At 44.9% G+C, this 22,909-nt stretch overlaps 6 protein-coding genes across 8 annotated transcripts; 4 read left to right on the top strand and 2 right to left on the bottom strand.

Moving 5' to 3' along the window:
• Positions 1–9: 9 nt before the first annotated feature.
• sxph (saxiphilin) lies at positions 10–4,474 on the top strand. The gene is made up of 16 exons (XM_029151875.3): positions 10–259; positions 501–600; positions 696–872; positions 949–1,111; positions 1,207–1,271; positions 1,356–1,513; positions 1,603–1,789; positions 1,943–2,091; positions 2,167–2,257; positions 2,362–2,409; positions 2,483–2,665; positions 2,768–2,915; positions 3,035–3,117; positions 3,203–3,387; positions 3,490–3,670; positions 3,767–4,474. Exons 1-16 carry the CDS (start codon positions 89–91, stop codon positions 3,808–3,810), a joined length of 2,133 nt encoding a protein of 710 aa, XP_029007708.2. The 5' UTR covers positions 10–88; the 3' UTR covers positions 3,811–4,474.
• Positions 4,411–6,329, top strand: sirt4 (sirtuin 4). The gene is made up of 4 exons (XM_029151897.3): positions 4,411–4,559; positions 4,964–5,463; positions 5,616–5,910; positions 5,999–6,329. Exons 2-4 carry the CDS (start codon positions 4,964–4,966, stop codon positions 6,149–6,151), a joined length of 948 nt encoding a protein of 315 aa, XP_029007730.1. The 5' UTR covers positions 4,411–4,559; the 3' UTR covers positions 6,152–6,329.
• Positions 6,330–6,594: 265 nt separating this feature from the next.
• On the bottom strand, positions 6,595–7,649 carry c5h1orf74 (chromosome 5 C1orf74 homolog). The gene has a single exon (XM_029151899.3). The coding sequence runs from the start codon at positions 7,423–7,425 to the stop codon at positions 6,631–6,633; it is 795 nt and encodes a 264-aa protein (XP_029007732.1). The 5' UTR covers positions 7,426–7,649; the 3' UTR covers positions 6,595–6,630.
• A 998-nt stretch (positions 7,650–8,647) lies between these two features.
• Positions 8,648–9,832, top strand: LOC114856176 (ubiquinol-cytochrome-c reductase complex assembly factor 2). The gene is made up of 4 exons (XM_029151905.3): positions 8,648–8,887; positions 9,218–9,292; positions 9,523–9,589; positions 9,674–9,832. The coding sequence occupies exons 1-4, from the start codon at positions 8,741–8,743 to the stop codon at positions 9,778–9,780; spliced, it is 396 nt and encodes a 131-aa protein (XP_029007738.1). The 5' UTR covers positions 8,648–8,740; the 3' UTR covers positions 9,781–9,832.
• Positions 9,833–10,116: 284 nt separating this feature from the next.
• tspo (translocator protein) lies at positions 10,117–12,238 on the bottom strand. 2 transcript variants are annotated; one of them, XM_029151904.3, is made up of 4 exons: positions 11,923–12,238; positions 10,907–11,082; positions 10,674–10,812; positions 10,117–10,559 (listed from the first exon to the last, which is right to left on the bottom strand). In XM_029151904.3, exons 2-4 carry the CDS (start codon positions 11,077–11,079, stop codon positions 10,386–10,388), a joined length of 486 nt encoding a protein of 161 aa, XP_029007737.1. In that variant the 5' UTR covers positions 11,080–11,082; positions 11,923–12,238; the 3' UTR covers positions 10,117–10,385. The 2 variants fall into 2 exon arrangements, with proteins under 2 accessions (XP_029007737.1, XP_055364711.1); XM_055508736.1 differs by having other exon boundaries at positions 12,128–12,152.
• A 1,088-nt stretch (positions 12,239–13,326) lies between these two features.
• Positions 13,327–22,866, top strand: frs3 (fibroblast growth factor receptor substrate 3). 2 transcript variants are annotated; one of them, XR_008694663.1, is made up of 8 exons: positions 13,327–13,604; positions 14,845–14,970; positions 15,283–15,371; positions 15,446–15,632; positions 15,787–15,948; positions 16,393–16,514; positions 16,596–18,046; positions 22,665–22,866. XR_008694663.1 is itself a non-coding variant. In XM_029151878.3 (7 exons), exons 3-7 carry the CDS (start codon positions 15,306–15,308, stop codon positions 17,916–17,918), a joined length of 1,860 nt encoding a protein of 619 aa, XP_029007711.1. In that variant the 5' UTR covers positions 13,327–13,604; positions 14,845–14,970; positions 15,283–15,305; the 3' UTR covers positions 17,919–22,866. The 2 variants fall into 2 exon arrangements, 1 of the variants encoding a protein (XP_029007711.1); XM_029151878.3 differs by having other exon boundaries at positions 16,596–22,866.
• The last annotated feature ends 43 nt before the right edge of the window (positions 22,867–22,909 follow it).

The raw sequence follows: 22,909 nt of genomic DNA, 5'->3' as shown, positions 1-22,909 counted from the left end.
TCTTATGTGAGACGTTGCTGCACAGCTGCTGCTGCTGTTAGATTTGCCTTTCAAGTGGTCCGTGTGGACTTTTGAAACTATTCTTTAAATGACAGCTAAGAAAACTCGCTGGTGCACAGTGTCAGATGCTGAACAGAGGAAGTGTGCAGAGCTGGCTAAAGCTCTGGGGGCAGTGACTCATCCAGCCACCTTGGGGGCTGACACCAGACTCTCGTGCATACGAGCATCCAGCACAACGGACTGCATCAACAGGATCAGGGTGAGCCAACCTTCACCTGTAGCCAAAAGTTCAGGTTAAACATTAAATATAGTAGATTTAAAAATAAAAATAAACTAGTACAGTTTTTCCAGAGATTTATACTAGACCTTAGGTTCATTCATGTTGGGCCATAAACACTGGGAAAAGGGATGAGTTTGATAATTTTTTTTTTGTTAGAATAATATGACTCTTAGTGAAATGTGGCTAGAATGAGGTTTGCTTTGCAAAATGTTTATTTCAGGGAAAGCATGCTGATTTAGTGACACTGGATGCAGGAGAACTCTATACTGCTGTAAAACAATTCGGCCTCTTTGCTGTTGCCAAGGAGATATACAGGGAAGGTTTGTTTATTTCACATTTCTAATTTGGAGAGACTTCAGCACGAGTTTCTGAGTCGGTGCACTGGTCTGAGTGTGTCCATGTGTCCACGCTGCAGGAGGCTGTATTCTCTCTGTGGCTGTGGTGAGAAACAGCAGCCTGGACATAAGATCCCTGCAGGGCCACAAGAGCTGTCACAGTGGGGTCAGGTGGACGGCTGGATGGAGTCTCCCTCTCGGCTTCCTGTTATCCAGAAACTACCTGAACTGGTCAAAGGAGCAGCCTCTTAGTCAAGGTAATGAGGACATTAACAGAAACCCTGCAGTCTAAAGTACTCTGCTCCTTCGACGTGTTTTTCTCCCCTTGAGCAGACATTAGTCACTTCTTCAGTGCCAGCTGTGTTCCAGGGGCAGCTGTCATGGCCCCTTCTCTGTGCTCTCTGTGCCAAGGCAAAAAGTCCTTTATACACCAGAAAAATCAGCACTGTGAAACGTCCCACAGCGAACCCTACTACAGCAGCCAGGGGGCCCTCAGGTCGAGCACAACAAAGCACCATGGCTGAATTCATGCTACACATCTGCACCATTAAAAGCAATAATGAATGCCTTCTGGTCCTTTGTTTTTTCCAGATGTCTTAAGAGTGGAGCAGGGGACGTAGCATTTGTGGACCATTTGGTCCTTGAAAGTATTAGTGGTAAACAGCTTTTCAGTGGTGCAATTTCTAATAGATAATGAATTATCTGAATTTCCACCCTCTTAACTCCATCCGTTGTCTCAGAGAGCGAGAGCGATGAGCTCAGGTTGCTCTGCGCTGATGGGACGCTGGCTCCTCTCAGCCACTACAAGCGCTGTAACCTGGGTCGGGGTCCAGGAGGAGGCACAGTCACCAGACTCAACTTTCGCAAGTTTGCTCGCGATTTTCTAAAGCTAGTGGAGGTAAATCTTGTGTTCTTCCAGCCCACACATTGCTCCACGTCCATAGTTTGTCGCCTTTAATAATCTAAGGCTTTTACATGATACTTTAGCACCTGTTTGGCCAAAGGGGGAAAGCGAGGCAACGTTTCCAGCTCTTCAACTCATCAACCTTTGGGGAAAGCGATCTTCTTTTTAAAGACGTGACAGACAAACTTGCAGTTCTTCCCGATGACATAGACATCAGTCAGGTTCTGGGGCTGGATTATGTGGCTCTGCTCAAAGGTCTTGGACATGAAGGTGGTTATCGGCACAGATGTCTAATTGTTAAATGTTCAGTTGGTAAGGTGCCACTCAAACTGTGTGTGTGTGTGTGTGTGTGTGTGTGTGTGTGTGTGTGTGTGTGTGTGTGTGTGTGTGTGTGTGTGTGTGTGTGTGTGTGTGTGTGTGTAGGAAGCTCCCTGGAGGACAGTGTTGTGCGATGGTGCTGTATAAGTCATGCAGAGCAGAAGAAATGTGAGCAGTGGGCTCTCAACATAAAGTCAGATCCACTGGTTTGTGTTAGAGGGACCTCGATGCGTGACTGCATTGAGAAAATGAAGGTAAGTCACGTAAATGGCAGTGTATGGGAATATTCTGTTATCTGTACCACTTCAGCGTTACCATTTGTTCTGTAGAAGGATGAGGTGGACTCTGTCTCACTGGATGCAACTCACACGTTCATTGCAGGGAAATGTGGCCTCGTCCCTGTAGTTACAGAATATTATGGTAAGACACATTACTCCCTGATCCTTATAATTATATAAACCCAGCATCATGTATAAATAATATATAAACATAATATTTTGTTGTTTTCTTGGTCTCCTCTCTAGGAAGGAAATGTGTGCCTGTTGAAGAGTCAAGCCGCTTAGAGACAGATGGTAAAGTTCACATAGCAGAGGAGTGATGTATGTAATGTCTGTACATTTATGTCGGCACCGTTTTTCTCACCAGCGCTGCCCTCGGTGGTGGGTGTAGCTGTGGCAATGCGTTCTAGCAGGAGCGTCTTCATGGGGAACCTGCAGGGGAGGCGCTCCTGCCACGGCCACATGTACAGCCCTGCAGGTTGGGTGCTGCCCCGCACACACACACTGGGTGTGGGACATAACAGCAGCTCCCCCTGTGATCCAGACAAAGGTACAAGTGGTTGAAATCATGTCTTAAAAATGCTTCTCTTTGTTTGTGCCCTGTTTAAACTTCGTGTGTTTCATGTTAACGGACCCACTGGGTGTTTTCCAGTGTACAGCCAGGTGTTTTGGAAAGGCTGTCTTCCTGGCTCAAAGGGGAATCTCTGTAGCGTGTGTGTGGGAGGCACCAGGAAGGCTGCAACCAAACGCTGTGCTGATCACCACAATGAGCGTTACTACGGCAACATGGGGGCGTTAAGGTTCCTTAGCTGAACCAGGGATTTCTGTTCAGCAATTTTCTGTTGAGATGAAAACAACAGCATTTGTGTGGCTGGATGCTTCAAAAGTTTGAGCTGATTTCTTTACTCGTTATTTAAAGGTGCCTGGTTGGACATCCCAGTGTGAAAAGCTTTGGAGATGTGGCATTCCTAGAGCAGCACAACCTTCAGGCCAACATCCTCAGTGAGATAGTCAAGACGAGCTTTTGACTCCAACACGTACTAAAACACGTACGATATCATATAGTAAGTTCTGCTTTGGGCTTTAGGTTTGAACTCCTCTGGTTGGGCAAAGGGATGGACGTCATCTGATTTCGAGCTGCTGTGTGCTGACGGTCGTCGGGCTCCGTTGTCAGAGTGGGAAAGCTGTAACCTGGGAGTCATACCACCAAACACCGTCATGACACGGCCAGTGCTCACAGCACGAGTGTATGACTTCCTCATGAAGTCCCAGGTAAACTGCAGCATGGACAGAAAACATGTGAAAGTCCCCCCTGGTTTGCCTTTATACAATTCAATTGTATAAATACAGACCCAGGTGTGTTTGTCTTAATAGGAAACACTGGCAACAAACACTGAGTTCAAGCTCTTTGAGTCTCACCAATATGGAGAGAGTGATCTGCTGTTTAAAGATGCAACACAGTGCTTTGTCCACACAAGCCACGTGGACTACCGCTCCATCCTCGGTGAGGAGTTTACCAGCAATGCAGAAACTATCTTCAACTGCACACACTCTGGTAAGGCTCAAGCACATTTGATTGCCATGCATGTCCAATATACTGTGCATTGTGGAAGTACTTTTATAATGACCATAAATACTTTCCTCACTACAGATATCTTGGAGTTTTGCAGCCAGGACATTTGCAGCATATTCTAACAAAGAAGACATTTTAACATTGGTTCAACCCCTCATCCACAGCAATGCATGAGAATTTTCACAAATTCATTTTCATTCAAAAGTTCCAACAGCTACACATATTTTTATTTTACCTTTGCATGAGCCAAAAGTTCCTCAAACAGTACAGATGTGTGTCAGTCTGGTTTAAATGTGGAGACAGTGACGACGATAAGCTCATACAGGTTCTTCAAAATGCTTGAAAACTTTGTTGTACAAATGAGCCAATAACGGTAACATTTATTTTGTTTTTATGCCACCTCATATGGAGGTAACAGATAAATGACATTTGTGACATTAAATTGCTTAATGAAAATATATAAAATATTTAAACCCTGGATTAAAAATGTATTAAAATTCAATATTCTTTAGTTTAAACCTGCACTAAATTCATAGCAGTTTACAGTAAATCAGTAGATGGTTAATATAAAAAGCTTCAGCTGATATGGACACTTTTGTTTTTTAATTGCTCAATGAAAAATAATAATAAGCTGCTGTAAGATTGGAAACACAAGATACTTTAGCTTCTTAAATTCTGGCGATATTTTATTATATTTCCCAGGCAACAGCGCGACTTGTTTGTGTTACATAATAAAGTGTGTTTCCGGTTGGTGTCACTGACCCTCTAACAGAGGTTCCTGTCTTACATGATCTTGTTTTGGTTTGTCGGTGTTCAGCTAACACTGTGTGTCCGCTCTCTGAGGCGACCGAGACGCTAAACTGTAAATAAGGTAAAGTACATGAACTTAAGTAACCATTGTTACTTAACATTACTGAGCCTGAAGCTGTAACGAAAGCCACATGTCAATGACTATTTCCGTTCGTTTGAAGCACCATTTGCAGTTTTTCTGTAAGATTAGCGACGTTAGTCCTTCGTATTAGCGCAGGTGAGGAGATGAGTCTTAGGAAGTTGGTTTGCATGCCTTTATATCTGCCTGGTGTTTAATTGTGAATTCTAGTGGCACAACTGTGAAGTCATATAATGAACATTAATTTCTCATTGCTCTTACTGAATAATTCTGAGCCATATCATCCCTACTGACTTTATGATGTTGTTGAAATCTGTGTAAATGCATTAAACAAACAACATTACACAGAAATGTTTATGTTGTTTATGTTATATCCCCTGAAACAGATGAGACTGCCAGGGGGAACCCTCACACTGTGCACATCACCTATAAGGAGGACGGCATCAGTCCCAGCCAGTACATCTGGCAGTACGTCAGTAAACTTTGTCCCCACCTGCAGCACAACTGATGCACGCTCACTGGAGCTGCTGCAAGACTTTGTGTTCAAAGCCAGACACCTGCTGGTCATCACTGGAGCAGGACTCTCCACAGAGTCGGGGATCCCTGATTACCGCTCAGAGGGCGTGGGGCTGTACGCCCGCACCGACAGGAGACCCATGCAGCACGCAGAGTTTGTGCGCAGTGCGAAGTCTCGCCAGCGTTACTGGGCTAGAAACTTTGTTGCATGGCCACAGTTCTCCTCCCACCAGCCGAACTCTGCACACAAAGCTCTGCAACAGTGGGAGGAGAGAGGGAAGCTACATTGGCTGGTCACACAAAATGTAGATGCACTTCACTCAAAGGCAGGACAGAGCAGACTGACTGAGCTCCATGGCTGTTCAAACAGGTGAGGAAATATGCAAATATCAATGATCACAGACATGCAGAGTTTTAGGGAAATGAGAGATTTAAATGTATGAATGTAATGAAGCAGGTCATACTATGATTTCTACATCTGTCTAGTAAAAAGATGATGTATTATTCCTCATTTGCCCCCAGGGTGCTCTGTCTAGACTGTGGTGTCATCTCAGCAAGGAAGCAGCTCCAGAGGAGGTTTGAAGCATTCAACCCCCACTGGAGAGCTCAGGCAGGGGCTGTGGCGCCAGATGGTGATGTCTTCCTGGAGGATGAGCAGGTCCTGCACTTCAGAGTTCCTCCGTGCGAGGCCTGTGGAGGAATACTGAAGCCCGACGTGACATTTTTTGGAGACACTGTGAAGAGAGCAACGGTACAGTTTGTGCATGACAGGCTGGCAGAGTCGGATGCAGTGCTAGTTGTAGGGTCCTCATTACAGGTAGGTTTTAGATAAAGAGTGCAATTACCTGAAGAGTGGTGGCTCACAACATGTTTACATTCATTGTGTCCATTCTTTCACTCCTAAGGTCTATTCAGGATACAGATTTTTACTGGCAGCGAGCGACAGGAAAATCCCAGTTGCCATTTTAAACATTGGACCCACAAGAGCGGACCACCTGGCCACGGTGAAAGTGAGCGGCCGCTGTGGTGAAGTGCTGTCGGCCATTCAGCCCTTCTGACAGCGGTTCAGTCGAGAAGGCAGAGAAATAAACTACCTCAGATTCACCAGTGACAGGGAGACAATTTAAGCTGGTTGGCAATTTCAGTTAACGGAAGCATCTGGACCGCTCTGCTAGAAAAGTCAAGTGAAGAAGTGAAGTTCTTTCATACGCCTCAAATAAAACCAGCTAAACACTGTATTAAACTGTATTGTGTTTTCATGTCTGCCAGTCTTTGTTGTGTACACATTACTGCAGGATCCTACAGATTTAGGACAAACATTTCCAAGAATGTTTCCAGAATGTAGCAAACATTTTAACCAAGCATGTGTTTTTAATCTGCTGTAATTATCATTATTATTTAGTAAATATATTAGATATTGTTCCTGTCATAATTCAGGCTGCTAAGACTTGTATCAAGTGTCTTGATCAGTTTTAATGAAGTAATGACATTAACCCACGTGTCATTTCAAAAGTTTATGGCAAAACAAATGTATGTATCACAAACAGACTGAGGGCAGAGTGACTGCTGTTTGACCAACTGTAAGATCCTTCAAGACATTTTGTTGGTGAAATTTGTCTTGTAAGCAGAGTCTCCAGTGCTCCAGCGTGGAGTGTGTCTGTTCACGCAGAACCTCTGGGATGCTGAACGAGTAAAGACAACATCTGTGACTCGTAACATCTGGCTGCCACGTTGCTGCAGCTGTAGTCACCACCAGAGGAGTCATAGACAGACAGTTCTCAAAGCTTTTGTTCTGATCAAACCAGTAAGTGACAGGGAAACCTAGTAAAAGACCAAACACAGTGCACAGATTCCACTGGTCACATTTCTCCCCAGCAGAAAGAGGTTTTGAACAAGTCTCCCTCAGATTTTCAGAACCTTTTAGAAGCAGCAATAAATCTTCAGTTATGCTCCTCAGCTCTGCTGTCAGTTGCTCCGTGATGACAGGCTTCTCCAGTGAGTGACACACGTCAACCACAGCTACACTGTTGTCGCAAAGCACCCGCTCTAGATTTGATACGACTGTACCTGGGTTAAAAATAAGAGTGTTTCCATTTAAATCCAAAGTAAGAAGTGATTTGGACACGAGCTGGTAAGACTGCAGTGAACTCAAATAATGATGCACCTGCTCTGAACTGGCACCATTACTGTCATACAGCAGAGCAGGTTTTAATCCCAAGTCAACAGCCAAGACCTGAACAGCCAGGTCCACGCCCTGAGAAACAGGAGGAGATTTTCTACCAACACTCAGACATTTATGAGCTGTAGAAACAAAAAGCTCCTGAGCTGACATACTGTAGCCTCAAATGGATAAATGTACCAAATAATACGCCTCAGTAACTAAACATGATAATTGTGAAATTACTTAAAAGTTAAATTACTTTAAAATCTGAGCGCTGACTTGAAAAGAATAAGTACAAATAAATTTTAATTAAGGATGAGATGTCTTCAGAATATAAGTCATATAAATGTTTCATATATTTGTAACTCTTTTTTCTTCACTGTTGGTCCAAGACACCTAAAAGAGCAGAAAAATACAAAATATAAATAAATATATTTTTTAATCCATTTCTAACATATACATATGAGCTAAGAAGAGAAGTGGTCAACTAACTTAAACTATATTGTTCAGATTGGCTGTAAACCTTTTACGTATTTCTTATGCACAAGCAGTCTCACCTTCATCCTGGTTTTACTGGTGCTGTACTTTAACTGGGTTATGTGACAGGCTGAGGAGACATCAGGTCGAAATCTGACAGGTTTCTTGCAACCCAAACACCAGCAGCAAACAAACCCAGGTTGACCAGAAGATTCCTAAGAAAGAAGAGAAAATGTTAACATTATCACAGTCACAAATATTTTATTTTTATATAAAATTTTAATGCAAACAACATGATTACTATAGGTATATTTTGTCTAAAAACAAAAACATTACAAAACCACTTTGATCTCAATATTTTGCTGTTGGGTCTCAGAAGAAAGAAAAATACAAAGGGAACAAGCCAATACAACGAAATACACATTTTTTGTTACAACCTCGCAACGGGGTGTTTGTACTGTTTTGATCTGTAATATTGTCATACTGAACAATGAAATAATCCCCTAAACATTCAGGGTGATATATGCCCTTCGACTTGTGTACTAATCAGTCACGTTAACAATTTAGATTATATAACTAGTGATGTTTTTTGTAAACTAATTAACCCAATTAACGAGTAATTACCAAGTGTAAATTTTTACAGTTTTGCAGTTTTCACTACAAAACCACGGATAATTGACAAGGACAAATCTCCCCATTCAAGAGATAGTGTGTGCTAATTTAGCTACACGGCTAACGAGCAAACACTTTCACACACATCCACACAAAACCTCACCTCCTGAAGTCGTTTCTGTCTGTTGCAAATCTACAAGCTGAACCGATCCAATTCATCACACCGGCCGATGAGCCCTTTTTCACATTTGGTCCGCTCATCTTGCTCAAATGCGGTGCGTGAAGACAACCACGACAACGAGGAGGACAAACTGGAGGAAAGGTTTCAGCGTGACACCGCTACGGCGTCTCAAAGGCTCAAACTTCTCCCGTCGGCGCTGAACGCGATTGTTTTTACATGTCAAAGATGTCTGCGACCAGGTACCGTCGCTTCCTAAAGCTGTGTGAAGAGTGGCCCCGAGATGAGGGCAAGAGGGGCCGGGATTTGGGGACTTTCCTGCGACAGAAAGTCGCGTCTGCCTTTCGAGAGGGCGAAAACACACAGGTAACAGTCACGTAGCACACAGAGCTAAGCTAATGTTAAGGGGATCAGACTCCTCGACCTTGTCTGTTTCGAACAACCGGGTGAACCTTCTAAAATACAAAAAGATAGGAAAAGTGTATTAACGTTATATTAGAGCTGCACTATATTCGCCTCCATCAGGTAACCTTGATAACACGCTGGGAAAATAAGCATCAAAAACAGCTAAACACAAAGTGCCTTTTAGCTAGAACACAGTACAGTAGAGCCACTACCGTATTATCTATGTCTGTTGTTATTACTCTGATCAAAACAAAAGCAATTTTTCAAAGCAGTCCTGGTTTCTTTCTTCAGATTTCAGACCCAGAGAAGTGTGACCAGATGTATGAAAGTTTGGCTCGCATCAACAGCAACTATTACAGACAACGAGTAAGAAAAGTGCACATACTTCATCTTCTCCTCTAGTTCCCTCTGCGCTGAATTTACACTATAAAGTTCAAAAACACCTTCGTTTTAATGCTGTTTATCTATAAAAAAGAAAGCAATAATAGTTTGGAAGCCATTTGTCAGATGTGTGAAGGATTTTTCCCTGTAAAATTCAGGGAATTTCATCAAATACTTCTGTTGCCTAAGATGCAAACATGTGTTTATCCGTTCAGTTCCCTCGCGTGAGAGACACAAGCTTTACTGGAGTTACGGCAGAAGAATGTAAAGTGCTCCTGTCAGGTAACACACAGTCCCACAATATCGCTTGTTTTATGTTGATCACTCTTTTCGAGGCACATTTAACAATTTGCTTCGCTTTCACAGGGAATATGCAACAAATGGATGAGCACAAAAAGGGTTTGTGGAAGACGTTAATGGAGAGATTCTCCAAATCACCGGAAGATGCGCCAGAAAAGAGTCAAGAAAAATAACTTATTTATCCTCTTATGTGTAAAGAAATAAAGTTTATTGTTGGTATCTGGAGTGTTTGGGTAGATGTCTTTAAGTCATCAACTTTTTTTTTATTTTGTCAGTGCACAACAGAAGATAAACAAGTGGAACGCAAATCCCTCCATGAACATTTTGAATCACAAAATAATTAAATGATGAGTCAGTCATGAGGAATAGCACCAGTGTTCACTGTTGCACCAATAGTGCCCTGAGCTGCTCAGTTTTAAGATAAATCTTTGTAGTAGACTGAATCTTACTGAAGCTTTGTGCACCACCTTCCTTTGTTGTGTAAGAAAACAAAACATTGTAATATCAAACTGATTTATATATTTATTTTTTTTGACTTGGAAAAATACAATTATTTTGTAAAAATTAACAAGAAAGTTAGTCATTTAATGAATGATAGGGAACTTCAAACTGCCCTAATAAATATTTAGAGAGCTGTTACACAATGACTATAGCTTAATATGAACCAAAAGCCAAGCAGTTTTATAATGCTGAAATTTTATTACTTAGAAAAATGATTCGAAGACATTCACTTGATTCTGAAGTCAGGTTGTTCCTTCATAGCACAAAAAATAGTCTGCTACTCTTCCTTCTTCTCAGGGTTGTCTCTCCATATGCAGTAGTTGAGGGAAGTGGCAACACCCAGCCAGGACAGGTAGGGCACCATGAGGAGAAAGGCAGTGCGGCTGATAGGATACCATGACCACATGGTGGCGCCGACAGTCCCAGCAAGGAACAAAAGCTCGATCAACGCCTGAAACGGTTGAAAGACGTTTAATAGAAAACATTGTACAACACTGATCTGCCACATTCAAAACAGTCTCCAGAACATGATGTACCAGTTAACCATTGCTTTTTTTTAATTCACCCATTTTATCTTGTGTGCACCAAAGAAAATAGGAGTCCAGGCCCAGTTTAGAGCCAACTGCAGCCCATAAAGTCCCAGTGGAACCATTGCATCCTCAGTGAAACCTCCCAGTTCTTTCCACACAAGGTAGGAACCGTAGCTGCAGGACAAAAGTCACATTCTGTCAGATACAACAAAGATGATGGAAGACAGGAAATAAAACAACCGCAGGACAGAGTGGCGAGGACGCTTACCCCATGCCCGTGTACAGAGTCGTCCACACTACAGGGAACGCGGCATTCGGTGGACGCCAGGACGGTTTCTGCAGGGTCGTGTACCAGGTCTTCACCTCTTTGCGTGTGATGTAACCGCCGTAAAGCCCCCCCAGGTGTGGGAGGGCGGTGAGTCCAATCATAGGCATCCACATGTTCTGTGAACAGAGCAGGTCACATCACAGCTGCAGGTAGCAAACACATTATTGGTAACATGAAGTATTTTAGTACAGTAGTATATTATTTTACTGGCCTATCTGGATTCGCCCTTCATCACCCTCCCATCACAGGCGGGTGCGGTTGGGTTGCACCCACCGCAGAAAAGTCACATAGACCTCAATCTGCTCTTTAATTTCTCATATTACACTTTCAATCTGCACAAACCGACTCTTAGCTGTGAAAACTCGACTGACATGTTAAACGAGTAAAAAGAAGCAGCAGCACATCACGAGCTGCTGCTCGTCTGCCTCTTGGTCTCGAGTACGTTCAACGAAGAACGTGCAAAACTCTGAGGGCAATCAGAAACATAATATTTTAAAGCTGATGATGAATTTATTTTTGTCACCACAGGCACCGCATTCATTCACATTTAAGTGAAATGTATTTTGTTGCTTTTATTAAGGAAATATACATTTTAGCCGCTTTAAAATCTTAAATACATTATACACGTGTTATGTATAAGTTCCTGTATATGAGACATGTTCAGGGCCCCTGAAGATTCTCCCACAGTATAATTTAAATCCACACACATATGTACAGTAGTTAAAGTGCATATAATGAGCTTCAAATACGAGTACTGCTATTTAATTGACCTCAAGGCTACAGAAACGCGCGATATATAACGCTATGGTTGTCTGACGAAACTAGAAGATCACGTGACTCGTCTAACTAATCAATGTAGTTTCTATACAGTAGCAACACGTGCACATTTAAGTGGCGTCCACCACTAAAAGGCTGTAAGTCAGAGCATAACTCGGAGCTGCAGGTCAAACACTCACCGTCAGTCGGTTCGAACCGCGCGCTGCTGGGCTCAGATAGAAGCGGACGGAGCGGGCAGGGCCGCCTTATCTCTGCGGTCACTCCCAGTCGGAGACAAACAGAGTGGGACGCAGCCGGTAGGTCACCGGATCATTTATTCCGACTAGCTATGTTGTGTAACTCCTCCGCGGTTCAAAGGTCGACCGGTACATACGCTAACGTTACCTTTGTTTCCTGTCCGTTGCTTACAAAACACACACAGCTGGAGACGTGACTGGAAGCGCGACAGCGAAGATTACAAAACCGCCAAGATAGTTCCCGCCCCCCTTTGCTCTCGTAACTGCACCTGCTCGCGCTCCGCGCTGTGTCCCCCACAGTCTTCTGGAGCCGAAGCACGTTTACGGCCGATGACGTCCAGTAACACGTCCCTATGCTTTTCACGACTGTGGTACACAAGCTAACTTCACCAGAGGCTGGTAAAGGGAAAGTCGTTTTATTTCTCAACCAGTCCCCACAAAGACACAGACACAGCAGTTAGAGAGCACAGCTAATATCCATCCAAAGCTCAAAAGGCTACAAGTTTATTTTATATTGTCATATATGTATTTCATTTGAATTGTGGCGGGAATAATAATGAAGCTGGTTAACTTATTTTAGATAAAACGAGGGCCCAGAAGAAAATAGTTTGACTCTCTTACAACTAAACCAGCTTGTTTACCTGAGAACCAAAGTCCTGAATGGATTCCATGTTGGTTCCACTTGGGCCTGTTTATTAACAACGTGCTGATATATGCTATGCTGATATTAGTATATAAAATAATCAGGATTTAAAATAAGTGTTGGATTTAGTTTTGCAGTTATGGAAGTGACCCAACGTTTTCTGTGACTTTAACAGAGTCCTACCGTTTCATGTTGTAAACCAGGGCTACAAGATACATTTACTCACATACTGTAGGTCACTCCCATGCTTTATTTACATTCTACCACACACAACTACAGATTAATCGCACGCACACACACACAAACAACAAACGACCCATCGGTCAACAAATTAATTGCTAAAATATAAATAAACAGGCTACAAAAAGGGTTTAGTAGTTAGTAGGTTATAACAAAAGCATTATTCTGACTCTTTTGTATTGTTATTATTTAATAATATAGCTTTTAAGACTTTTATTAATACTGTGTTAGGGTTGGCCATATAATAGAACGCTTCCCACCACTGGAGGAGGCTTCGACGTATTTTGATATTACTCTTCACGATGCAACTTTCAATACATTTTGCAGGATGTTATAAAATATCGGAAAAAAGCGAAAAGTATGACTAGGTTCACATCTGGCGGGGGGTTTTCTGCGTCCCTGCGCCTCGTCTGTCAGGCAGACGCACCTTTCCTCTGTGGTCCTCCAGCGTTCCTTACCTTCTTGCCTCCTCGCAGCCTCGTTGTCTGGCTGTGAACTCTCACCCCAGCTGCTTGGGAAATGTCATACAGGCAGAGGCCCGTGCTGCAGTAGGGGGGCGTAATAGGAGGAAAAAATAACAACATTTCCACTGCTCTCGCCGCATCTTCCATTCGCATCTCTGTCGTGCAAGCGCCACATCCCGCTACCAGCGACAGCAGCGGCGGCCGCCAGCGACCGATCGCAGTCTGAATGACTATTCTGCATCAGAGCTAATATTAAAAAAAAAATCCGTGCCAGACATGTGAGTAGCAAACCATCGCTGTCGTTCTCCGCGTACCTGGCGTCTGCTATGTGCCATCGTATCACGCCGTCGTGGTGCGTTGGGCGTCCGTGTGCTGCTTTCACGGCGCCGCGGCGCCGATGTGCACGCGTGTGTGTGCGCACTGACGGGGGGCAGGTGAGGGCTGGCGGTCGGCTCGCCTTCTGGAGCCGCCGCGTCTGCTTGGCTAGTGCGAGCCAGTCCCGGCGGCTTTCGGCCGCGGACGGCTCGGACGCGGCGGTGGGTGTGTGTGTGAGGGGGGGGGGGGGGGTCCTGCCCGATCGCCGGCCGCTCGGCGACGCGGAGCCCCCGCAGCCCCCTCAGCCTGCCCGCACCGACCGGAGGCGGGCTGTGCGTGAGTCCACTGTGGCGTCTCCAGTCGGATGCGGAGGCCCAGCGTGGAGCGCACTCACTGCGGCGCCGCGCTGATGTGCGCCTGTAGCCCGTGGGAGCAGAAGTCACTGCTGATCACTGCTCCAGACGCGAACGGCAGAACAACTGCTACAGTGATGTGTTGTAGTAATATGGAGCTCATGCTTAATGTGCGCGCACGAAATAACGCAGTGAGTCCCTGCCTTCTGCAGTGGAGATGCAGGTTACTGAACCTGATGTGTTGGCTTTTGCAATAACTTTCCTACGTAAGTAAATGAGCAAGTGATACTTGCAGTAATAAAACTGCAGCTCGATTTTGTCATTGTTTAATTAATTTATTTTGATTACTAATGATCTTGAATAATGTAAAATATGTTATAGTTCTCAGAGTCCATGGTTATGTTCGTAGATCAAGTCTAAAGATTAGTAGATTAACAAACAATGTTTGACTAAAATGAACAGAATTATATTTTAAATGTGATAATATTTGCAAATTCATTTTCGGTCTCTGGTTGATTTAATAACTAATCACTGAAACTGTAATAGTGATTGTTTCAATATGAGATAATACAGAAAATTTCAGTCCCACTATGGATTTGAACATATGTTTACCCCTCGGATACTCGGTGCATGTTGACAATGAGGGACAGAATGCGAAACACTCAACAATAAATAGCTGTGCTAATGTGAGAGATATGAGAGATCGCTCTCTCACATCTCTCACATTAGCACATTAGCAGAAGGAAGAACAGGAGCACGAAGCACATCCAGAGTCTTCTGTGGTTAATCTGAACTTCATGGATGCACTGTCTGAACTTTGACTAAAACCAAATGTTGTTCACGGTTTTAGGGGAGAGAACACTGTGCTTCTTGAGAAGACGTCAGCCCATCAAAACCAGTGGCTTGTAACGCCGATGCCCAGTAGAAGATGCTGGGATTGAGCCGCGGGTCCCTTCACACTGATGGCCTGGACTGAGTAAGCACAAAGTCCAAACAGTCTTTAAGTTTGTCGCAATTCAACAGGTCCCATTTGACTCTAATCTATTCTCCTGGTTCCTTTTGGACGTGAAGCCGAGCAATGTAATCAAGTGTAGCAGAATGATGAGTCAAATCAAATGTATGGCTGTTAAAGAAGTCTTTTTAGTTCCAGTGTAAGAGAAGTAACCGCTGTGGCTTCTGGCCTCACTGACATAAGAAGCATCTCTACTGAATCGCTTCAGTATTCACACGCCTTTTGTTTCAAGTGGAAAACAAAAGTCAGAGCTGATGTTTGTTTGTTGTGCGACAGGTTTCAGCTGGCCTGCTGAAGCTATGGGGAGCTGTTGGAGCTGTCTGTACAGAGACCCCATCCGAGACAACCACCTCACCAAATTCAAGGTTGGGCAATCTCGCAGGCCGCGCCTTTAGCGCCTCCGTCAGCCACTCCCCCCCTTCACGCTGCCTTCTTCCAGGTCACCAATGTGGACGACGAGGGCAACGAGCTCGGCTCCGGCGTCATGGAGCTCACGCAGACGGAGCTCATCCTTCACACGCGGAAGCGGGACGCCATCCGGTGGCCGTACCTCTGCCTGCGGCGCTACGGCTACGACTCCAACCTGTTCTCCTTCGAGAGCGGCCGCCGCTGTCAGACCGGGCAGGGTGAGCGCCGCTGACGCTGACCTGTTCCCTGCTTCTGTGCACATGATGACTGTGGCTTTTACGTTGCTGTAAAGCTATGTGCTGTTAATATCCATGGATCAGTTCTAAAAAACCCCCTGACTTCCAGTGTTGTTGACTTTGCTCGTTCGATCAGGGATCTTCGCGTTCAAGTGTTCGCGGGCGGAGGAGATCTTCAACCTGCTTCAAGAGCTGATGCAATGCAACAGCATCAACGTGGTGGAGGAGTCGATGATGATGAGTCGCAGCGGTCACACGCCAGAGATGGACATGTCTCGCACGCCACAGACTCCCAACAGTGAGTCACAGCCACACCGGCACAATTAGGAGTCCTGCTAATTATATACTTGATTCGAGGTTGATTGTCGAACTCGCATGCAGCTCTACAGAAGCAGGATTTGTAAGCTACAGTATTAATAGAAGGAGTTTAGACTGAGTCAGAGACACAGAGATAAATATGCTAAGTCTCGCAGCCTGCTGCTGGAGACAACCTCTAATCATATCTGAGAGTTAGTAGGAGAATGTGTGTAATTTAACTGATTCATATATTGTTTGAATTCCTGTGATCAGAAAATGTTAAATATTTTTATACCTAAAGGACTCAAGGAATCAGATATAACCCCAGGTTAAAATACCAAACGCACCAGCGACTGTATCTGTCTGCTTGCACATACGGACCTCAGCCTCTTACCTTGTTGTCTTGTATATTTTGTTTAATTTGGTTGCATAACTGTGTTTCCAGCTCCAGCATTCCCGGTCCAGGCTTTTCCCAACGGATACCCTGGTTATCCAATCAGAGGCGATGCCTCCCAGCCCCCTCTCGCTGATGAGCATGGACATAGCCTCATGGGTTTAGAAGACCAGGTAGGAGCTATGCTTGCTCCCTACATGTCACTGTGGCAGTGTTTGTTTGAAATGTGACCCACAACGTTTGTTTCCTGACAGACCCACACCTATGTAAATACTGTTAGTATGGAGGGGGACCTCTCTATGCGTCACTGTGTGCACTCCCTCCCCGAGGTGCGACCCAGCGCCTTCCCTGAAACAACTCGTGGAGCCATGCCTGTCGGGGGACAAGGAAACCCGCAGTCCAACCTCCGGTGCTGTCCCCTCGAGGAGCATAAAGATCCTCAGGTGTTCCTGCAGCCGTCCTCGCAGGAGGTCAAATTCATGCTGGGCCCCACTCCAGCGCAGCGCCATCTACTGGAGAGAGAGAGGGAGCGCGAGAGGGACAGGCACGGCCACAACCCCCACAGCCTTCAGCCAGTAGAGGGCGCCACGGGCTCAGAGACGGAGGGCGACGAGCCCTCCATGCACCTGTGCAACTCTCACTCCTACCACCATTTCCACCATCACGCCCACCGGCACCCGGGCCACGAGCTGTCGGACAGCTGCCAGAGCAGCGAGCTCACGTACGAGAACATCAACGGCCTGCGCGGCAGCAGGAAGCAGCGGCTGAGCCCCAGCAGCGTGTCGCAGTCGGTGGGCTCCAGCAGCAGCAGCAGCACCGGGGACAGCCACTCCCACTCCCTCCTGCACCCCCACGCCCACGGCCCCATGGCGCTGCCCCCGCAGGGCTACGGCTGCGAGCGGGGCCTGGGCGGAGGCCACCGCCGGACAGCTCTGCTCAACTACGAGAACCTGCCCTCGCTGCCCCCGGTGTGGGAGTACAGCGCCATCCAGCGGAACGACGAGCAGGAGGAGGAGGACGACGAGCAGGACGAGGACGAGTACGAGGAGGAGGAGGAAGACTTCGACGAGTACGAGTTCTCCGAGGGCCCGGGGACGCCCAACGGGTACCACCAGGACGGTCGCGGCATCCACAGAGATGCCCTGCAGAACTATGTCAACACCGAGCAGGTCCAGCCGCCGCGGCTGCGACACGCCTGCCCGCCGCACCCACGGCCCTGCCAGCCCGACAGGGGGGGGCGCATCTTTAGCTTTGATTTCCGCAGGCGATCGAGGCCTGGGGTCGGGGGGTTCGAGCACGGCCCCATGCCTCCGTCGCGGCAGCTCAATTACATCCAGGTGGACCTAGAGGGAGAAGCTCCCTGCCAAGCCCTCGGCGGCGGGGGTGCCCAGACCCAGCCGCAGCACCAGCGCCTGCCACCCAAAAAATGTGGCCCGCAGGCACCCCGGCGCAGCGAATGCTACGCAGTCATCGACCTGAAGAAGACCGCCGCCATGTCCAACCTGCAGAAAGCTCTGCCCAGGGATGATGGCACTTCCAGAAAGACTCGCCACAATAGCACAGACCTGCCTCTGTAGACGATGTTTCACACTGAGGAGGACCGGCGACGACAGATGGAGGCTTTCCCTCATCTTAGCACACTGGACCCTTCACTGTCATCCATCCATTCAACTGTCGGGCTGACTACAGTACATACACAGTACAGGTATCTAATTAGAAATCTACTGAAAATATCTGTGCATATATGAGGAAACCAGAAATCTCTGAGGAGAATTTGCCATTTTCTTCTGTGTTATTTATTAGATAATGTGGTGTGAAGAAATCTGCAGTTTGTGCTGCAAATATGGTTTGTTGGATATATGGATATTTATATGTAAACATAAAATCATATGTACCTGTGCGTATGTATGATTTTATGCCCAGCTATGACGTAAAGCAGAGACCTCTGTTTCAGTGGAAGCACTCATTGCCATCGTCTGTTACCAAAATTGAACTCGAACTCATCTCCACCTACAATCAATAATATTCTTTTAGTTGTGCTACATCTGTGTAGATTTCCTTTACTCAGACACCACGAGAGTCAAAAAGGTGACCTCGTTATTAAAGACCTAGAGAAGCAGGAAGGTTAAGGGTTCACGACAATGTTCATACCTCATTACAAGCATCGTGTTGTGGCTGGTAGACGAGACCCTTCTTTGTTTCTTTAAACCTACGGAGCATTTTGCACACAATCCTTTGGAATTGTATTTAGCGTGTTTTGAGACTAGCTTTGTCCGACTGAGGTAGGAAAGCGGCACCGTTTGAAGCGAACACGCGTCGGCATGTGGAGAGCGATGGTCACAGTAGCACACGCGGCTCCGGCCGCCTCCTGTCCACATGAAGTAGCACCTCGCCTCCAGTCGCGTCGCGGCGCGTCGTCCCTGATCTGCAGCAGCTCCACCTGATCTTTGTCACATTGCACTTTTGACCCCGGGCCGCTGAAACCCTCGATCTCTCAGCTTCAGATCGACGGGAGCCACAGGTTCCATCGTGTCCTTTCACCAAAAGCAGGGGAGCAAATACTTCATGGTAGATAGGGTTTCTTTAGATGTTTAAATGGAGGCGCCGTGACCTCAGATAGTGGCATTAAGCTATAACCTCACAGACAGTGTGCTGGATCTCTAATTTGTCAGTTATCAGGTGTGAATGAACTTTATAAAAAAGTAACTAAGTATGTCGCAAAGTCCAACGGTAAATATTTTTGTGTGGCTCTTTTTGAAATATTTATTTATTTATGTCATTTTTTATTTATTCATTTTTTTTCTTACTGTAATAATTTAATTTTCCATGTAAGGACCAGCGTTTTTGTACATTCAGTCGATATTATAGAGACCAAAGTTTCACCTCAAATTCATCACTGGACTCTGGTGTTTTGCTGTTATATCTGTGCTTAATTCTATTTTGACAAAAACAGAGACTGTATTTATATTTTAAGTGCCAAAACTTAATTGCAAACTGTATGAAGAGTGAAAAAATCAAACGTGCCATTAGGATTTGTAGAACGGAGACACACAAGGTCTGGATACACACTTAGAACACAAATGCATGGATCCAACTTCTTAAGCATATTAGAATTTAAAATAATAAACGCACACACACACACACACACACACACACACACACACACACACACACACACACACATGCACACACATATGCGCCACCTCATCGACATCAACTCAGCCGCTTTGGAGTGAGACCTAAAAAGGCAACATTGTCGTCTGATAATCACAGCTGGGGTGGTTTTATGCTGCTACGTGTACATGCTGACAGTAGCTCACACACGCTACAGGTTCTTGTCAAAACGAAACCTTCTGTGATGTCAGACCCTTTACCATATTTTAATAGAAGTAGCATTGTTGTGCTGTAACGTACGATTTCAGAGAATGTCTTTGGCCAAATTTCAGTTAGAGAAGGAAAAGTAAGGGAAGCCCACGGATGCTGTCATGTTACGTTGACCTCTCATTACTTTCTATATATTTTCATGTGACTGAGAAAGGCCAGACCTTCTAGATTTCTACATGTATAAGCCTTAGATGAAGTCATTTTTTGTTTTCACGGAGCAGCCAGACGTGACCATGGGACACATACAAAGTCTCAGCTTCTGATGTGGAGGATGTTTGGCTTCTGTGTGACCCTTAAAAGTGTCAAAGCAGATAAACTGAGATGTAAAGTAAATGTTCATTCTTCAGAATAATTTGTGCAAAGAAGCAGCTTGTGTTTGTGAGGCACTTTTCAAACTGAGTCTAGTTTTAGATAAGTCACACATCTCATCTTTACTTACGTAAAACACACTTACGTGTGACTGGAACACTGTTCATCTGATGTGATGTGAAAATAGAAGAAATGGATTGAATCCATTTGCTAATTAACGTTTCCAACACAGGAGCCTTAAACAACCTGAAATCAAAAACTGATTGTTTTGTATTTTTGCTGTGAATCTTCATCAAATGTCTCTAAAATTAGAAAACCAACCTTTAGCTCGTCCCAACGCTTCGGACGTCACGGACTGTACTCACACAGACATTGTCACGACACATCGGAGGGATGTTTACATTTTTGCAATAATCAGTGAATTCTTGTTTTGTCGCTCTGCAGGTGTGAAAATTTAACTAGTAGTCTATAGAGCTGTGGGCTTAACGTATTTAACCGCCTGTTCTTCTGTGAATCAGCAGTCTTATCATTTCAGGTACTACGATTCCCTTTCAACCTTCATGGTGTGATTGTAGCTATGGAAAAAAAGAAAAAGTTGATATTTTCTTTCCTCGATTGTCCGACTGTGTTAACTTATCTCACATTTCCAGTGCCATACAGTAGTTGACCATTGCCAGTACCGAAATGAAATTTAATTGTGTTCAGAGTTTATTTAAAGTTATAAGTGCTGCATTTAAAAAAAAAAAGAGAACTCCATGTTTAAATGTGTTGACTATCTTTGTTATAACGCAGTAACCTCACCACCACCCAAACAGTTCACAGTGACTGCAGCATCATTACATACTCCTGAGCAGTAATCTAAATAAATAGATGTTAAAGAATAGTTTTTCAGCACTAAAATCCTCTCATGTGATCTCATTGCACTTGAGTTCGAGCGAGACGCAACTGCCACCTCATTACTCGTTGTGATTGGCTTGGTGCTGATGCTGATGTCCAGCTTTTAATTTCCATGACCTTCAGTGTATCTGCTCGAGGAGGGATTCACGCAGGCGTCTGTGAAGCCGTTAGCGCTGCTCTCGATCGGATCCGCTGGTGCAATCTGACGTCGGGTTGACAAGTCCTGGCACTAAGTCCACCCCCCCTCGAAAAACTGAATTAAGGAACCGATTGTTTAGCAAAAGGGCTTGCGCTGTGTTTACTGTACCAATGTAAACGTGAGTCCAAGAAATTTCTTACTGTGCCTTTCATATTCAGGCTAGAAAACATCTTGACCACTGTTTCTGAAGGTGGCTGCTCTAAAGGGAAATGTCACCACCTGCTAAAGTTAAAAGTTGTCTTTTAACAAAAATGTGCCAACGTCTCATTGTTTGATGCCAAAACGATTTAAAACAACATCTGCTAAAGAAACGATTTATTGTTTTGGAAGATTTTCTTGCTGTGAGTTAAATGAGAAGATGGGCCCACAGAACTAAAGCTTAGTGTGATCTGCAGTAAATTCATGTCTTGTGTGTTCAATACACGCAATCATCAACAAAAATGAAAGTAGCAGTTTAATAAAACCTGACTAAACAGGACATCTGGTGTGTCACATTCAGCATATGGAGAACGTCAACGTTTCCACCTAACATCCAGCAAAAATCCCCAAACCACGTTTCCCTCCTGTAAATGAAAAATGTAACGGATCAGAATTTGTGCGGTTTTGCGCGAGATCGAAAAACCTGTTGAGAAGTTTGGGGTGTGCAGTGAAATAGCCAAAATTCAGTGTGACTGGACAGGTGTGGAACCATGAGTCGTATGTTCTGTAGCATATAATGTTAATTCTGTGTGTTTGTCATTATAATGTGGCTATGGTGCACTCCATGACGATCTGATCTCTCATCAGCTGCCATTTCTTCTCATAGTGCTGAAGAATGTGGAAATAAACCTCATTTCACATATTTTGCTTTTTTGTGTACTTTTCTCTTCGACCACTTGAAACGTGTAAGATACTGACGAAAACACGACCGAGACTAGAAGGTTCTAGTGAGAACAGACAGCGTAGTGCTACACGTCGCCATCATCTGGAGTGAACATATCATCAGCCATCATGATGCGAATGACATCGTGGAACATAAACTTCCAGTTGACGCGACAGATAAACACTGAAAGACTCAGACAACTGTAAAGTCTCTTCTTCTTGTGTATTTTCTTACCCTGCATTGTTTCTGTCTGCTTCGAGGGTCTGAGCTGTACTTTTCCTGTGACAGATTTGTGCGTTTAAATGCAGGTCGCTCTCGGCCTCAACTTTTTGTGACTATTACACCGATTTGTGAATCGAATGAGTGCCAAATACGCTTGAGCATGACACAAATGGGGGCCTCCGGGACATGCGGGACCTGCGGGGACCTGCGGGGACCTGCGAGGACCTGCGGGACCTCATCCAGTGAGGTGCCAGTGACTCACTGCTGCTGTTGTGACGCGAATGCGCAGCTGAAAGTTGAACTACGCTCAATAGTTTTTCGCTGGAAGAGGGAAAACTGTTTCTGACTCAGTTTGGGAAACTTTCTCAAACATCTGTTGTGTGTCTCTGTGTCCACCCATGGATTGTGACCGAGTATGCAGTGAAGGTCTTATTGTGCTGCCTTCAACAGAAACACTCGGGTCATCCTCATTCCACAGAGGGGCGGCGTGTGTCATCTGACCTCCTCATCGTCCTAAAAACAAAGCAAGCCTGACATTTGGTGAATTTTACCCTAAGTTTTATCAAATATCGAGTGTGGATTTGTCCAAAATGTAAAAGTAAATGTAATTCTAATATTAAAATGAAGCTATAAAAATACCACCTGCATTAAACAGTGTATGCTTTTTTTCTTTGATCAAACATTGAATGTCTCAA

The sequence above is a fragment of the Betta splendens genome, chromosome 5 (assembly GCF_900634795.4).
Source record: "Betta splendens chromosome 5, fBetSpl5.4, whole genome shotgun sequence".
Lineage (NCBI taxonomy): Eukaryota > Metazoa > Chordata > Actinopteri > Anabantiformes > Osphronemidae > Betta > Betta splendens.
This window is presented reverse-complemented; position numbering and strand designations above follow the sequence as displayed.